This window comes from Rhopilema esculentum, chromosome 21 (genome assembly GCF_057945365.1).
Source record: "Rhopilema esculentum isolate cy_ngs chromosome 21, ASM5794536v1, whole genome shotgun sequence".
Classification (NCBI taxonomy): domain Eukaryota; kingdom Metazoa; phylum Cnidaria; class Scyphozoa; order Rhizostomeae; family Rhizostomatidae; genus Rhopilema; species Rhopilema esculentum.
Window position 1 is genome coordinate 2,102,596 of NC_142835.1, and position 18,042 is coordinate 2,120,637.

Here is an 18,042-nt window from a genome sequence, read left to right on the forward strand (position 1 = left end):
ATTTTCTTGCATTAACACCAAAACGCCAATGGTACCAACATTCAGAATTAGGGTGGCGAGATCGACTTGAACTGCGAGAGGGGCGACGAGAACCAGATGAAAAACTGGAGCGACGATAAGGAGAACGACCACGAGAGGAAACTTGAGATTGTAAAGCCTGTACAGCAATGGTTAGCTGAGAAATTTGCTCTTGTAAATCGCTTGTTGAAACTAAAGGTGTTGCTGTGGCAGAAAGGGGGGACAGCAAAGGTGACGATGAAGTAACGTCTAAAATCTTATCAGCAAGAGTGGCAAGTTGATCTAGGGAAATTGTATCAGCAGAGGAAACCAAGATGGGTTGAACATTAGTCGGTAAACGTTCGAGAAACAGCTGACGAAGAATACGCTCCTCGAGCTCTGCATTGCCTAAAAGCTGTCGCATTTTGCGAAGAAGTTGGGTGGGTTTTCGATCACCGAGTTCCTCTGCTACTAGTAACTGATGAAGACGTTTTCGCTCCGAAACAGACGTACGCTTGATAAGCTCGGACTTGAGGTAGTCATATTGTTGAGAAGTTGGTGGATTAAGTAATATGTCGCGAATCTCTTGAGCAACTTCTGGCGGAAGCATGGAAATGACATGGTGATATTTTGTCGATTGAGATGTAATATTGCGTGTCTGAAACTGAGCCTCAACTTGTGCAAACCAAATAGAAGGATCGGAAGGCCAGAACGGAGGTAGCTTGAGACTAACAGAAGTGATGTTCGTAGTGGAAGTTGAAGGAGTTTCAGAGGAAGTTTCGGGAGTAGACATGATGTTGGTGTGTGAAGTAAACAATGGCGCAAGGATAAAATCCAACGTAAACAAATGCAATGAAGACGTCGTGGTTACCAATTATGGAGGCCCTTTAAGATATCTATATACATAAAATAAATGGAACGAACTTACCGCTTGAGAATTTAATCAATAAACAAATCTTTCATTTCTCTAACTCAATTTCATTCCTCGATCCTTACGAACTCAACTATCACACCCCATAACAAAACTAAAATCAACTAAACTGTTTCCATGGATATCAGTTAATGTGCAGTGCAATTAGAAACAACAAAGAGTATTTAAAATGCGTTAAAACAATGGTAATTATGTGTGAACAATAAGAGGACGTGAAAATGCATATAAACAGAATACTAATGAGAACAGTTCACCACAAATTGCCTTCAAAATTACAATAAAATGATATGCTCCACTTATACGAAATTTTTATAAAATGTCTGGAACTTAAACGAAATTTTCGTTGTAGCAAATGCGACTTAGCCGACTGTACACACCAAGAGACAGGATCTGGCATCATATTGTTCCAGACATGTGGGCACTCCTTCCACACTGAATGCTTGTCCGGTGAAGAGAAACGGGCATGTACAATTTGCAGTGAGGAGATTCTCAAGGCCATGAAGACCCTAGCCTCAACAGCGAAGGAATCTATCTTCAATCCAGACATAAAAGAAACTCCAACGTCGAATACGCACGAAGATGATGACATTACCGATGATGAAATTGTGGAAGAAGACAACCTGGACGCTGGAGAATCGTGCCTACAAATTCAACAAGAAATTTGTAGCTGGGGCCTTATAAATGGTCCTATTTGAATTATTAAAAACTCGAAAATCGATTTTACTAAAGACAGAAAAGTGGCCTAGGCCTCTAAACTATGCTATAAATTATTGATACAGTAAACTCTAGTTGTTTTCACTCCATTTAAATTTCGACCAAAACATGTGAAAATTGTAATCAAAGCCCCGTGGGTATTAACATTCTGCTTCATCCAGCTACAACCCCCCATGCAACATTTTGTGTTTCTATGACTAGAGTTTACAGTATCGATGCACGTGAAAATACCTGTTGCCAATCCATCACAGATTCAAAACTCTTTGCAATAGTTTTCCCGTCAAAATACAGCTCCCTGTAGAATAAACTCAGCAAAACACGTCTGTCAAATCCCAGAATTCAACCATGATAACACGGAAAAGGCCGATGGCGCAAGATTTGACAATTCCCTCCATAACTTTCGCAAAACTTGAGATCGCGCGTTTGCTCTTTCTGGAAATGTGCGTCGGGGTCATTGGATTAAAATAGCCAAGTTTTATCCCATTCCCCCACTGTATGTGTGATCAGATTCTTTTTAAAGGGAGGGGGTTCATGAGGCCAAAAAACGTGCTTCTCGAAGACTTTCTCGCAACCTTATTGGTTCAGTTCGAAGACGATTCCCGTGGCGGTGATTCCTTTCCTAGCCAATCAAGATTTGACGCTTATGCTGTTGAGACGCAACTGCTTTTTGTCGCTTCATGTAAGATAAATTCATTAAAAAGATACTCGTCATGAAATTTCAGCATCCCGATTCAGTTTTGTTTTTGTGAGTTTATCTAAGGTGTCTTTACTGTGTTTTATCTCTTTCACTCAGTAAGATGGTTATAACTTTTCTTTTTAATTCCAAATCGGTATCAAACATAAATGGTTGGCTTAATTCTAGTATATTCATGATACAAAATTGGTGCCTTGACCAAAAAGTGCTGGGTGCTTCCATTTTCTTTGGACTTAATCTGCTTTTGTTTTGTTTGTTTTTTTACCTCAAAGACTTGCCTACAGGAAAAATATAAAACTGTTTGTCATTTTTGAGTTCAGCTATTCTAGCTCTTATAAAACTGGACTTTTCAAACAAATTATTGTATCCATGACTTAATTTTTTATATTTATATATATTTATATTTGATCTAAGAACCTGTTCGGTGATAGTTCTTTCAACGTTATGATTTTATTCGTAATTTTTAAAATGCTTAGATTGCTATAGCTCCTAAATGTTTTTGTAGATCTCTTGTGAAAACAAGTGTGAAAGAAGAACTCAGGAATGAAATAAAAGATAATCAAAGGGTGAGATTAGAAAACTTATTATTTCAAGCAATGTTAACAAGAAATTAGGGTTGCAGTTTCTTTTTCAGCTTTTGCCCAAACTCAGAATACCACTGTGGTCGACGTATAGTAATAATGGAATTTTATAGCTAAATATGTTAAGGAAATTAATTGAAATTCAAAACAAAGGTCTAGGGAAGAATCTAATATTGTAAATTTTGAAACAAGTTCATCTGCTGCCAGTTGAGTATTCAGGGCTTCCCCAAAGTGAATGTAGTTAGCACTGGTCAATTGTTGAAGTTAATGAAACCAATACTGCCTTTAATCGTCCATCTCTACTTTGCCTCTTTTCTACGCAGCAATTCCAAGAATCTCATATCGACGTCGGCGAAGCTGCTGTATTTATAAACGGTATTCAAGTTCAAGTAGATTCAATTGATGGATTCAGGTGAGACACCACTGCATCATTGATATGTCCTCTTGATCCTTAGTTTTGTTGAAACAAGAGTTTTGTTAGCATTCTTCAAACCTGTTCCCTAGAATATACAGGGAGAGATTATCGGCTGGGTTAGTTGAACATGAATGTTGGACTGCAGGTATTGAACGTTAAAGAATTATGTTTGGCCTTAGGAACGGTTTTGCCGTAGAAATTCCATGATTCTTGAATTTCAAAAACTTAAAACGATTTTCACAGTTTTGATGCTATGAAAGATACTTTGGGCTCTGTATCACAGAGAGGTGAACGAGCTATGGTTTTTAGTTTGCGGTCATGTTGCATTGAGTGCTTTCAGGGGTTTCTCTGCTAGCAAATTTTATTGAGAATAGACACAGTTATAAAAGATAGGATGTTTCAAGTTAGGTCTCTTTAAAGTCTTGAAAATATATCTGGGCTTCAAACAGCACAAAGGAACTCCTTAAAACTTTTCCTATGCTAAGTTGCAAGCAAAGATCAAACTTTTAAGGCACAGAAAGGCAAGCATTATAAAACTTAACAATAAAGAGGCGGAGTTTGAAAAAGGAATGTACTGACAAATTCACACAATACATGACTCTCTTTTAATATCGTTTTATTTAGAGTTTGCATAACTTTAAAATGAGGATAATTTCTTAGAAACCTAAGTTATGAAGCCAACTATTAGATGCCTGTCAATGGATATTCACAAGCTCTGGTTTTTAAATTGTTTTACTGAGAGAAATAATCTCAAGTGCTCAGCTGTACGTTTTATTCAAACAATTTCAGTCTCTTTGAATTTTGCCTCCAATGAATTTGTCGTCGAAACAAAACGTGAAAGGACTTCTGTGTTTTTGAGACTTTCAAACTTTTGATATTTCAAAACCAGCTGTAACTATTTGAAAAAATCAAAGGTAATTGATTTGATGTTATCTGCAGCCTTGAGAAGTTGCTGGTAAGTGAAATGGTGACGATGAAGCAACTTGGACAGCTAGGACTGAAGGTAGAGAGAGACTTTTCATTTTCGCTTAAACTGTTTAGATATTGAGACACAATTTGCATTAAAACGTCCTATTCAACTGAAAGAGTTTAAGCTAGATAAAGAGGTAGCTAATTTAAACTCTTAGACCAAACTTTATGTTGAAAATTATGCTATTTTATGGAAAAGTGCTCGATTGATTCGTATCTTGCATTTGTCAAGTCTAAAGAGTTATTGGAGCTATGTATTAATATGTTATATGTATTTGTTTTGAATTTGCGATATGCAACGCACAGTCTTAAGTGCCGTTCTGGCTGACGTACCTTTTTTCTAAATGGCTTCTTTTAGGCCAATAAAGCAAGAGAAATACTGACACTGGATGTCAAACCGCAGCATGATGGGTATGCTGTGGACACGAGATCTGAATCAGTTCAAGTAAGGAAAAGTTTTATTTTAATTCTACTCAAAATTACTAGTCGTCGCTGAGTTTTTGTTATTTGTTATTTCTTTGATGCTGTCAGTGACTTAAAATACATCTGTATAAGCTTAGGCCGTTTTTGGAGAAATTATGTTCCTCACCGGCTTCGAAATTTCGCGGAAATAACCTTACCTGACAATAATAAAGTAGGGGGGAGGGGAGGAGAGGGGGTTGTGCATTTAATAGAAACCCAGTAGATGAAACCAGGAAAAAAACAATAGGTAATTGCGTAATTTGAGTATGCATATTAAAGCTTTCTAATGGAAGCAGCCCATTATTTGGATGCATTTTGAGTTCACTTCGGGTTTAACGCGCTAACTGCGCATACTTTCAGGACTGCAATTCTTGCTCGCATTTTTGTCTTGATCGTCATCTTAGTTCGTCTCCCAGATAAGGGGTTGTTTTCAGTTATAGTAATCAAACAGTTTAGATTCACTGATTAAATAACACTTCAAAGATGATTCCATGATACATGATAGTTACATTCATAATACACATGTTTTCAACAACTTGCTTGTGTCATATGTAAGCCCCAACGTGCCTTGCTTCATTAACTTCAGACGACTTCCTCGATTCATTTCTCTGATTTCTTGTAGTGGTTAAATAATCTGGAAAAAGACTCCCAATACCATTATTGGCCATCAAATATTGAAGAGGTCAGTCACAATTTCAGAAATCTTTGTACACCCTTCTGTTGTAAAATGTCTGATTATGTCTGTTCCTAGGTGTTAGGATATCTTTGTCTCTATGTTTCTTTATTAAAATGAAGTGGCGCTTTTTATAGACTGTTTTCTGAATGTTTATGTAGTAATACCCAAAGGCTTATATATGTAGTTAACTTAAGATCGAATTAAGGTTCTAGCCTTTTTTGTAACCGTATTGTCGAAAGAAAAGTAAACCTGTTGTGTCTCGAGCAACATACAGAGATAAATATTTACTTTCATTTGTTTTACATGTTTTGCACTCTGATAAATGCTGCCTGCGGGGTTACTGGTTTCATACATGGATAAATCTGAAGGTTTTAATTGTTGAATAAATCCGTGTCTAATAGTTTGTTTTATTACAGGAATGAAAAATAAATAAACGTTGTGTTATACCTTTGGTATCGCTAAATTTTAAGATGACAATTTTAATTTAGAATTGAAAAAAGAGCTCAAAAAGTTAGAAAAATTATGAGGTTTCTCGATGGTTGTCTAGGAAAAGAAAGAACTGGATTTCTTTCCTGTATAAACAGGAAAAAACGTTTTACATTTTTATTTATATATATTTTTAGGCAATATGTTTGTTGGGATTCCTTTAATCCTTGATATGTTTGTTGGGATTCCATAAGAACTTACTGCAGAATGATTTTTGTGCCTTACTAACAAAGCATGATCAAATTTTTTTGAAAGCATTTTCGATTCGTAATATTTGATATTATTTAGTATTTAGTGATATTTTTGATATTAGTTATAATTTAGGTGCAACCCATTGACTACCGAAGTTTTTCAAGAATTCAGTTTTGCAGAGCTGTGAATATTTTGATAAGCACTTTTTAAGCTTCATTAAAGCAAGCCTTCTTTGAAATGGCAAAAACTCTATACCCGATTTGTCTAGAATTTGATATCAGTTTTGTTTCCAGGTTATCAAAGAAGTATTATTTTACAATCTTGTCATTTTCAGATACTGCGACCAACATTCCCAGGGATGCTTCGTTACATTGCAAAGAATATTTTCCACGTGGTAGGTAATCAGTTTAATACTGTAAAAAGTATAGACCGAAATTTTTGTAGAAAGGATATTGTGAGTTTTAGATAATGCAACATTTTTAAGTTAAAAGGATTAGCATCTTACCAGTTTACACAGATCGTTTTAGAACCAGATGCAGAATAGTTCTCTGTTTAGATTCGTTGTAGAAGAAGTCTGTTTTGACGGGGACATTTTGACAGTATCACAATATTGATCAGTCAACGAGTAAGTGTTAGCCAACAAGATCTGTAATAACCAGATTGTCTGGCTACCTCATCGTCAAATCCAGCAGGCATGCGTTTAGAGGCTTCAGGGCTCGGAGGAGACTTGAAGAAGACCAAGTGAGGCCAGAAAGAGACTCAAAGGATGTCAGAGGGCCACCTGAAGGGGGGGGGGGGGTAGAGGTTTACCTGAAGGAGGCCAGAAGTTCACATGAAGGTTGCCAGAAGGCCACCTTAACTGAAGGAGGTATGAAGGCCACCTGAAGAAGGTCTGAAGGTCAACTGAAGAAGGCTGCCTGAGGGCTGAAACTTTTCAGCCTTCAAAAAATGTTGTTATCCTACCCGTACGATTCATGAGACCTAATGAAGTGATGAAAAGAAGCTTAATGCAACAATGCACTAGTTACCGGTCACATCTTCCTAAATTCTATTTTGAAACTTTATTCATAATTTTAAATAATTCGAGCTGCTTTGATAGAAGCCATTTCTAGTCCTTGATATTATGAAGATCTTAAGGAGTCTCTCTCGGCTCGATCAAAGCTAAGAATCGAGCCTTGCCATGGTGTCGCCTTTTTTGTTTGAAGTTTAAATGAAATTATTTCTAAATTGAAGAAAAAGGAGGGATCGATTGGCGTCACACAATCAATTCAAGTTGTGCTGTATTGGTATAGATGTTTGGAAATAAAATGCAGATCTGTATTTGAGAGCTGTATTTGAAAGCTGTATTTGACCGAGAATAACAGAGGCAATCAGAGTTCTTATGTCACTGCGGTGTGATAACAGCATAATTGCGAAATATGGATCTAGAATGCTTGCACAGAACGTCTCTTTTAGCAGTTTGGCTTTCTTGCCAACACAGTACCGTGAATGAAATTAAGCAGAAAATATAAGCAAGAGCAGCGTTTTCACTAGAAATTAACAGCAAACAAGGAAGTCGTAGGGAATACTCTGTAATTTTGCTTGATGTATATTTAAACACTCTTTCTCTCTCTCTCTCTCTTCGGAAAACTTGTGTTTCTAAAAAACTATGGTCTATAAAAAAGCCTTGCCACAGTTTATGCTGCATCAAAATTCGTGTCAGATGCAAGTTACTTCCGCAAATGTTTCGTGCAGCCGCTATTGAAAACAGGAAAATAGACTCTCGTTTTTACATTTTCTTGAGTTTTTATCAATAGTTAGCCATTCATATTTATTTGTATCAATCACATGGTTTTATGTGACGTAGCCGTACGTTAGGAAGTTGCAATGAAAAACTGAACTCAAAATTGATTTTGTTTTTGTATTGATTGCGCCCCAGTTAGATTCGTCTAGTTCATAGCACAGTGAGATTTGAGGCATTGTAGCCTCTAGGGGTCTTGATAAGGCTGACTTACTGACAGCATACTGGCAAAACTCTTTAGAAACTTCCTCTGCAATTTAGAGAAGGTTGCCGGCAATGTGGTTAGCATATAAATTAAGTTCCAAGTTGAAGGAGTAGAATGGCAAGCGAAAATGGTGTTTCTTTTCTATAATTTTATCGAAGCAATTTTCCACTTTGAGTCGAGGCAATTTTTCTTTAAGCAGCAAGTTGGAAATTTATTTCTGCCAGAAAACAGTCGTTCTAGCAATAATTTTTGCGCTTTTATTAAGCATTCTCTTAACAGATTAATGGAATTTAAGAATATTTTCACAGGTTTTGCATTTTAGAACTCTTCAAATAAGTTCTCAATTCCTGGGTCATATGCTTCGAAGTTCTTCTTTTACAAAAAAATTACTGCGTCGATTACTCTTTCAAAATCCTGTCTTCTTACTTGGACCTTCGCTTAATCTTTTGCTACATTTATCGTCAACTCTTAGCGTACAAAGAGCTTAAAATACGACGAAAGATGCCTTTAAAAATGTAATAAGGAGCTGGTTTTGAATCAATTACAGAACAATCTTTAACATTTGTCAACTAATGTTTTCTTTGTTTGTTCCTACTTTTTTATATTTGTATAAACTGAAGCGTGTAAAAATTTGAATTGTGTCATCCAAACTTTACAAAGATTTGTTTTTCGGTTCGGTCATCCCGCCCCAGCTGAAGGCCCGTTTGTTGGACTTTTTCATTTTCTGGCAATTGCGCTATATCACTAGCCAGTATCAAGTTGAATGCAATAACATCTTTGCTATTTAGAGTCGTTCCATGGAAATCAGCGTTTCATTTTTTTCTTTAAGGTGCTCTGCATTGATCCAGCAGACGAAGAGGGTATCAAAAAATTGCACCAATTTCAAGATTTTGTCTCTAATTCAATGCCTGCCAGGCAAGTTTTTTTATATGATCATCTGAAATAACGTAAGAAAAGTTCTATAAACTGCGCTGGTACGATGGAGCCAGCACGAGAGCTAAAAATGCGATTAATTATATCTTATGGCCTTTATTTTGTGACCTGATTCTGGTTGGATTTCTATTTTGATCAAGCTGATACTTAACAAAGACATATTTCTTCAATTCCAATGAAATCTTTATAGGTACACTTAAGGTTTATTATCATAAGAAACTGAAGTCCTGCTCACCCCTATACTCATAATTTACGTACGAATTATTTTAGATTTGGTGTGCTGTTTGTTGCTAAAGGATCTCCAAGCGACGATGGTATGACAAATGCCCCGGTTGCATTGATGAGAGCTTTCAGCTTCATCAAATCAGAAAAGGATGTTAAACAGGCTTTCGACTTTATAATTGAGGTAATGATGGTGTGTTGAAGTAACTCAGGGTGTTCTGTAGAATCCAAATCAATGTTATTTATACTTGCTGTTGGTTTAGCTTGATTTTGCTGAATGCCTGAAAACATATGCCCGAATATTGCTTCCTTTTTTATTCGAATCTTGTAGGTCTCATAAGTTTTCTACGATCGCAAACTGTTTAAGAATTCTCATATCTTCAAGGTGTATCGTCGAAGTGAAAAAAAGGCCCCTTCGGCTGCTGACATTACAGACCTCTTCAAACGATGGTATGGCGCTGACGACCTCAAGGATGCTATGTCCCCCAAAACAGACTTTGATGACCTTAGAGAGGTAACCCTGTTTTCCCTGGTTTTCCCTTGATCTACTTAAGCAATAATTTGCTATATGTACATTATTTTTTTATCTTAGTTCTTTTCACCACCAATCGCCCTTAATTGAAATTGCATCTACTTTTGATCATTGATATTTATAAATCAAGAGATGCAATAATTTTTGCCCTCTATTGCTATAGAATTCGTACCGTCTGTTTCAACGACTTGGCCTTAAGGGATTGCCTCAGATCATTGTGAATGGCCATCAACTGAACTCGGAAGAGGTATAATTTTCATCGTTATTTCTACTTCTTAACAACCATTTACAGAGACAATAACCTTCTATTTTTTTCGATAAATTCATTTGTCATATGATTGAGCAAAGTAACCAGTTTGGTAAGCAAAACTGTCTGCTTTTTCACAGAGACGTCGCAGTTGTTGGATGATTTTCTTGCTCGGTTCCCAGAAATAAGAAAATGGGATTTCTTGTAATTGCTAAAGAATTTAGATATGATTAGATCTATTCGGTGAGGAGGGTTTATCACACGTTGATAAATTGATTTCCTCATTCTTGCATTACTCTAAGTGTTATTGTTTCGTGAACTGTAGCAAATATTAATTGATCCATTTCCGCTTTGAAAAGCATAGCTTAACACAATCGCGTAGAATGTCGATTAAGTATGTCTGGATGTTTCTTGCTATTTTATTCTTCACTTTCAGATGCAAAACCTCGAACAGTCGTTGATTGAAAAGTTTCTTTCTTTGACACCTGAAATTCAACAGGCTACGTACATGGTAATTCAGTTGATTTCAGTTCAATTCTACTCAATTCGTAGAAGTGTATTATAGCATCAAGTTAAAATGTAGATGTACAGATGAATCACATTAATTTTGACCATCGTGACTGGCCGGAAATGGTCCGACTTAGTGAGTGTCCTACTTTTCCAGGGTACGACTTACTTGAATTATTTAGGAAAATCCAAAGGGAGACAAAAGTACGTCCGACTTTGTGAAAGTCCGACTTTTCTAGCGTACGACTAAACAGGATTAAACTTGGATATGTATGACCAGGAGTTCTTTTGCGCCGTGAGAAATTAATGGTTTTGCCCTAGCCCCTAGCTTTAATATGTTAACGCAGGTACCTCATCTATCTAGCTGCATAGTTGCCATTGAAAATTGTGTTTGTTTGAATCTGTGGATCGTACAGGGGTTTTCTTTAAGTGCACGGCTATTTCATCTTTAGCCACTCGCGCATGCGTTCCGCATAGTCATTCGCGGCAATGAAAACATGTCACATGGCATCACACACAGCTTTGGTTGCGTATAGTGCGCCCAGTTGATAACTGCTCGTTAGTTTTAATCTTATTGATAATCAAGCTAGCTATTTGAAACTTTCGTATGAATTACTCTGTTAGGCCGTTAGAGTTGGTTAATATTTCCTACGTCAAGTCAGTGTGAACGTTTCTTAATAGATTTTCAATGTGCAAATGTGTAACCGTCACACAGGTTTAAGTTTCTGTTATTTGTTTCCAATTGACGAACATGCTTAGTCCAGCTGGCAGCTAATGAGCTAGGTTAAGAAGATTAATCGGTCAATGATTGAGTGGCTGTTAAGCTTGCAAAAAGACCACCGTATTTTGCATGTGTTTTGTTTTCGTATGGCAGCATGCAAGATGCTTTCTAAATGCATAGAGAATCAGGACTGGAAAGGTCAACTCTGCTCTCTCCTTATTAAGGAGATTTTTCAGAGAGTGATCGCTCTTTGATTGGGTGCCTCTTCATCTTAATAGCATATTTACTGGGTTCTTCAATTCCCTAATAATTAGTAATTATGACTAAAGATAATTAACACAAATCACAAAATGTAACTCATTTTTAGCATTGATGTCAGTTTATGATGACTAAATTTATTATCTTACCGCTTCTCTGTCAAAGGATTGAGACTTTTTATATAGAAGATGAGGCATTCCGATAATCCGCTTATTACAAACCTTAATTTTTAGCCAGCAACTAGCTTAATTCTTGTTGACTGAAGTACCATTCAATCTTGAAAGGGTTTTTTCTAAAAAACAATTTTACCGTTTTTGTGTACGAAGAATTGAGTACACTATGTAGTGGGTCTCAGATGCTGTAGGTGAAAGGTTCGAAGATCATCGATCGCATCAGTTAATATTGAAAGCTTTATTACGGTTTCCATTCCAAAAAGCAACTCAAAGATAAAGTATAACTACCCATGGGTGTAGCGGATGCTATGAAACTACCTACAAAGCATCAAAAGAGTCCGGCATTCTTCGTACACAGCGACAGGATACCTATGTTTTATGCTTAGATACCGTTTTACCGTTTTACTGCTAGATGAATCTTATTATCGTTTTTCGACCATGAAGGGACAGATTCATAACCACCCAACTATTTACGACTACGTAATGTCGAAGCCAAACGTCGTTAAGAGATTAAACTCTATGGTACAGACTACTGAGGGTCCATATTTGGATGTATCTGTTTCTGACAAAGGTCAGTTTTTTATTTACCTTTATTCACATGTGCACCACTTTCGTCAGATTTGTCGTTTTAAGCTTCACAAAGTATTAAGTAAATATATTTCAGCTTTCGATAGTTGCTGTAAAAATATTAAAGCTATTTAACTTGGATTGTCTTTAGACATTCAAACTTGTGTTTGCTTATGTTGTATACACATACTGTTTATTCCTGCTGTAGTTTCCATTGAAGTATCTAAAAGACCTGATCAATAAGCGATGTAGTTTTTATTCCACAACTCTGAATTTCTTTGTGAAGCATTCAATCTAGGAACTAAGATATGAAATGGTCAAAAAACATGACATAGTCTAGGGTTTTTGGCCGTTCCGTTTTTGCAAAATATAGTGACTGAGTGACAGCTTTGTTGTTTGTTTTGGTTTTTTGAATCAATGTTGTTATAACCTATTATTGCATTCATCTTCAGATTTGGTCATAAAGGACAAAGAAGACTTTACCGGTCTTCAGGTAGTTGATATCTTCAATGCAGTTGTCAACGATGTGAAATATTTTCTAACGGACAGAGGTATTATAAATGTTTTGATATTTTTAGCTCGTCAGTTATTTTATCTCAGATCGTTTCTTTGAATAGCATCTTCCAGGTTATTTTGATTGTCACAATGAGAGAAAGACCATGTGTTATCGTAAGGATTCAACATGGCGCTAAGGTTTTATGCTATTTCAAAATTTGAAGGAGATACGTTCTGATGTGAGCAGCCGTTCTTCTTCTCTTCATGGTTTGTAGTATACTAACTGAGATTTTTGACTGTGTTGTGTTGTGTGACTGAGATTTTCTTGCCTAATGAAGCCTCTAAGATCTTGGGATTGTGAGGAAGTGTGAAAAAAATTTAGAGTGAGCCAGATAATTCAGTACAAAAGTATTTTCTTAGTACACATACATACATGCCTTTGGTGTATGAAAATCGATGAAATATTTTATCAGATGCTCAAAAATCTATTGCATGATTTTTGGTGAAGGAAAACTTAAACTTCACAGCTGCAAGATAAATGAAATGAGCGTTTTTTGTTGACGTAAATGTGACAGTCCTATCCTTTCTTCAAGAGAAAAATAAAATGATTGAAAAGTGCAAAAAGTACAGAAGAGCGTTTTAAAAGTTGTTTGGAAATTTCGCTTTCTTAATGTACGCACGCAAGATCGCTAGATAAATTATTTGACTTGAGACAAAAATACGAAGAGTCGGTTCCTTCGATCCACAACTTGGCTGTTTCTTGCCATCTCTAATTTTTGCGTTACCAAGAACTTATAATCTTATAATCAAATGAAATTTTATAGCTTTATGGGTCCCCATCTTAAGGTAATTTAAAACCGGCTTTGAAAAAAGCAAACGTTTTGAAACATACTAAGGCATTCTTCGGAGTATAAAACGTCAGAATATAGATCGAAAACTCCAAGCTAGTAAATATATATATATACACCCAGCTTTTGATCGAAGTAGGATCGAAATAATAATGATTTGAAACCATTTTACGTTTATAACTGGCGTACTCCTAAAAACCAACTTTTTGGTGATGTTAAATGTTGTTTACAAAGAAGGCTTCCAGGAGACAGATGATAATTGCAGCTGCACATTTAGCAAAATAGAAGCTACTTATTATTTCTCACGCAAATTGATAAATAGTTAACTTAGCTTTAATGTAAGTTCCAATCTGCTCATTGGAGTATGATCTTGAATTTAATGAATCTTTTTCCCTGATTTGAAAACCCTTGATAACCCTTGATAAAGATATGAAAACAACAGGAAAGTTAGAAAAAGTTATTAAACCTTTCGACTTCAGCAGGAAGAGAACTAAAACCTTTTTGACATCATTGATAATTATTTGTTCTATCTCGGCCGTTAAAAGAAAGTTTTCATAAAAAAGCAACGATTCATTCGCCTCGTGCACATTGTTATTAGTTTCCTGGATGCAAGATTTCATATTGGAAACTTTATTATGTCCTTGGAAGAAATTATGAATCAGTATATGTGCGAAAAATTGATCTTTTTATACTTGGGTCTTTAGACAAAATGGCTTCGGGGGACTGTAAAATAAGTAGCTAGAAAATGTGCATAGAAAACCTTCCGTTCACACAGACAAGTTTTTCCTACCTATCAGTTAGTTGTAGTAAATTGTAACATTTTTGTATCTAATTTGCAATCTGTCTCGTTAGAAAAGGACATTAAGACTCTATTCAGCCGAAACGATTGAATGCTTTCTGTTGGCCAGCTTTTGCGCTAGGGGCATTTCTTAACTCGTGCACTTTTAAATGCTTTGTGCCCTAACAAGAATGAAGATTGCATATCAGGTGCATATAAACCAACTCGTCACACTTGATGGCAACTTACAAGATCAAATCTTGGTATGCAATAGGGGCATTGACACTCGCTGCCCCTCGGACATTTCACCCTTGTCTTCCTATTGTCAGTTCCTGTGAGACTTGAGAAGATTTTACCGATTGCTGGAAAATATTCCTATCCATATTGATTATATTCTTAGAGAAAGCTTGTCGTGATCTATAATTGTCAATTGCCATAGCTTAATTTTTTGTACCCGAGTTGTGACAAAAAATTATTTACTGGCCCTCTTCAAATTTCCAGCTCGCTTGGTAATTCCTCTCTTGTGTCGAAGATTCAGCTGAAAATTTCTTCCACGAAATTTGATAATCTTCTTCCTTACTTTACAATAAAATTGTAGTAGCCCGCGTGTTGTCTAATAACGCATTGTTGCTTTACTCAAATCAATTGATGGGGTAAGTACAGCATGGCAGTCAAAGTGGCATTTGATTAGAAAACATTTGCCTGTTAGAAAATGTAAGAATGGGAAATATTCTATTAGTTTAACGAGGAAAAAGATGCCTCTTTGGGGGGGAGGGGGGCAATAGGAAAAGCTACCTGTCATTGACATGCTTGCACAGTCAGGCATTATTGTGAAACTTTTCATTATCATTTCACAATTTTAATCAGTGACATTCAGGAGGTATAGATGTTATAACGACTGTCTCGTAAACTATGCTTTTTTACGATATTTGAACCAGCCCCTAATAGAATGTTTTTTAATGCAAGATGTTTTTGTCAAGGTGCCGTGACCACGTGGGTGGTAGCAGATGAGATTCAAAATTTTAGTCTGTGACATTCAGGAGGTATAGATGTTATAAAGACTGTCTCGTAAACTATGCTTTTTTACGATATTTGAACCAGCCCCTAATAGAATGTTTTTTAATGCAAGATGTTTTCGTCAAGGTGCCGTAACCACGTGGGTGGTAGCAGATGCAGATACTGTCGTGGGACGGCAATTGATAAGATCAGCGCTCAATTTCATTGTAAGTTTTCTTTTCTTATCATTTAAGTGAGTGTTTTTTTAGACTGTACCAAAATGCTGTTTTGACACTATCAGCTTTTAATTGGCTGTCATAAATTTAGAAATCCTTTTTACATGAATCCAGTTAATTTGGTCTACAGGCCAAAGATTAAATAATCCATGTGTTTTGGTCCCATGCTAAATCGATATTCGGTCAACTCGTAAAAAGCCTTCAAAGATGGGAGCTTTTCAAGATGAAAATATCCCAATGGGAAGAAATATTCCATGACTTATTATGAGCTTTTTAGCAGGCATATCTTCCTTATGATTTACAGACTGAAAAAATAAGCTCCATTTTATTGTTTAAATAGAAAACCATTCGATTACAAGCAATGGCGGAAGAAATATTCCATTTCAAACAGAATATCTTTCATTTTTTTAGTGGAATAAATGTCGAAGAGAGCAAATTTTTTTCATTGTTAGAGTATGAATTTTGCTGCCAATGAACCAAAGTACTTAAAATTTACCAAAAGTTTTAAAAATAGAGTGCGTCAGGATGAAAAAACCCTGCCGATAGAATTCAATAGAATTTAAAACCTGTTTGATCTCATTTTAAATCAATTTTGCCTCATAGAAAGATACCTAGGAAAACGTTTTACCTGGAACTTGCTTTGTACGATTTACTTATGCCTTTTTTAATGAATGGTGTCAAAAAGGCATTAAGAGCACTTCGGTAAGAATTATTCGATTTGAAAAGCGAATTCTTTCGTACATTAAGTTGAGCCGTTCTTCCAATAGCACTCATTCCTAAATAGACGTGAATTGATATATATTCCCGGTGTTTTAATTAGAAATTTAGGAAATGTCACTAAGCCCCTGTTCACATTGCTCCGGATTCCAATGAAAATTGATAAAAAAGTATCCGTTTTCACCTTGCGTTCACACTGCTCCGCTGCAAAAACGGAGACTTTTTAAAACGCACTTTGAAAACGGAGACTTTTGAAAACGGAGACTTTCGACAACGCAAAACGCAGTGTGAACACCGAAAACGGATACTTTTGAAAAAGATAGCAACAACAACAACATAGCAAAATGCTTAGACCGCGCCAATTTGAACAATTTTTCTTAACATGGCTGATTCACTCGAAGTTAGTACTCTACTTGGAGGAATATTAGTGGCAATGGGTTGTTTGAAAAGTTTATTAGCAGTCGCAAGGTCTGTAAACCAGTTCGTGGCGTTTTCCTTTTTATCCAAGGCGGAGCAATGTGAAAGCTTCATCGTTTTCATACTGTTTTCAAATGTATCCGGAGTAGTGTGAAGAGGTAAAACGGATCGATATAAAAACGGATAAAAACGAATACGGAGCAATGTGAACATAGCTTAAATCCTTTAGCACCACACCTGGAAGAATCTTATGTGTGGAAAAGCTCAAATGTAAAAATCAGAATTTTCTTCTCTTTTTTTCAAAGAGGCTATGTCATGTGATACATATTTTAGACTACAAAACTAGAAACCAAATGACTTTAAGATTGTTCGTGACTTCGAATTTAAAATAAGGGGCAATAGCTTGTAATAAACCATGAATGTGAGATGAACCCTTTTTATTTTTGTTGGGCTGACTACCTGCAGCTTAGTTGGGCTAAAACCTGTTGCTTTAAAACTACCAATGCCACCCTTTTGCACACTTAATCAGCTGTTATAATCCTGTTACATAAAGTCCACCGTTCCTCTCGGCATCTATGCTGAAGCAAGGCTGCATAAACACATTTCTGTTGAAGTAGTTTTATGCCACTAAAGAGTCTTGTATTTTTATATTCAGTTTTTAGATTCATTATGGGAATTACTGTTTATTATGGAATATAGTGCTCGATAATCTTTAAGCTGACTATGCAGTTGATTCGTAGATACAGGAGGTTTGTTGGATACCCAGAGGGTCATCCTAGCGTTGAGTGTGAATCGATGTATATTATTTCAGGATAATTTCATCATTAAACCTGACTTTCGCTTCTGGAATGGATCTCCCTTTTTTACAGATAAAGGACTCGAAGACGACAAGGCTCGCATTGGTTTTATGCCCAGGCAAAGAACCCCAAGGCCATGTTTCTCTAAATCACATTGTCCAGTCGATCATTGAAACAAGAGAGACCATGGTTTCAGGAGTGGCAAAACTGATTCTTGCTGTTCTTGACGAGAGTAACAATTTCGAAAATCTTGCCAATGGTGTCGACGCTGTAATGGAACTGGCAAATACGGCAAAAGTATGCCTTTTATACTATATTGTGATATTTTCTGATAGAAATCCTGAAATTGGGGTTGGGAAACACAGATTCTTACTTCATGGACTGTTCTTTCAAACTAAAACCTCAGTGAAATAAACACTCTGAAGCCTGTCGTGAATGGCTATCATGAATGGACAAAGCAAACGGCTGTCCTCAAAAGCCAGACCCCGTTCCGGCA

The 18,042-nt window shown here is 36.3% G+C and overlaps 1 protein-coding gene across 1 annotated transcript in view; it reads left to right on the plus strand.

Moving 5' to 3' along the window:
* The window catches only part of LOC135684147 (UDP-glucose:glycoprotein glucosyltransferase 1), a 69,580-nt gene that overhangs the window by 18,667 nt on the left and 32,871 nt on the right, over positions 1-18,042 (plus strand). The window contains exons 10-24 of the mRNA XM_065199562.2: positions 2,842-2,902; positions 3,241-3,329; positions 4,272-4,335; positions 4,660-4,746; positions 5,386-5,445; positions 6,452-6,511; positions 8,932-9,017; positions 9,306-9,441; positions 9,643-9,771; positions 9,953-10,036; positions 10,473-10,547; positions 12,140-12,266; positions 12,715-12,813; positions 15,527-15,606; positions 17,619-17,843. Coding sequence (XP_065055634.2) covers positions 2,842-2,902; positions 3,241-3,329; positions 4,272-4,335; positions 4,660-4,746; positions 5,386-5,445; positions 6,452-6,511; positions 8,932-9,017; positions 9,306-9,441; positions 9,643-9,771; positions 9,953-10,036; positions 10,473-10,547; positions 12,140-12,266; positions 12,715-12,813; positions 15,527-15,606; positions 17,619-17,843 — 1,462 coding nt within the window. The remainder of the gene's footprint in view (positions 1-2,841; positions 2,903-3,240; positions 3,330-4,271; positions 4,336-4,659; positions 4,747-5,385; positions 5,446-6,451; positions 6,512-8,931; positions 9,018-9,305; positions 9,442-9,642; positions 9,772-9,952; positions 10,037-10,472; positions 10,548-12,139; positions 12,267-12,714; positions 12,814-15,526; positions 15,607-17,618; positions 17,844-18,042) is intronic.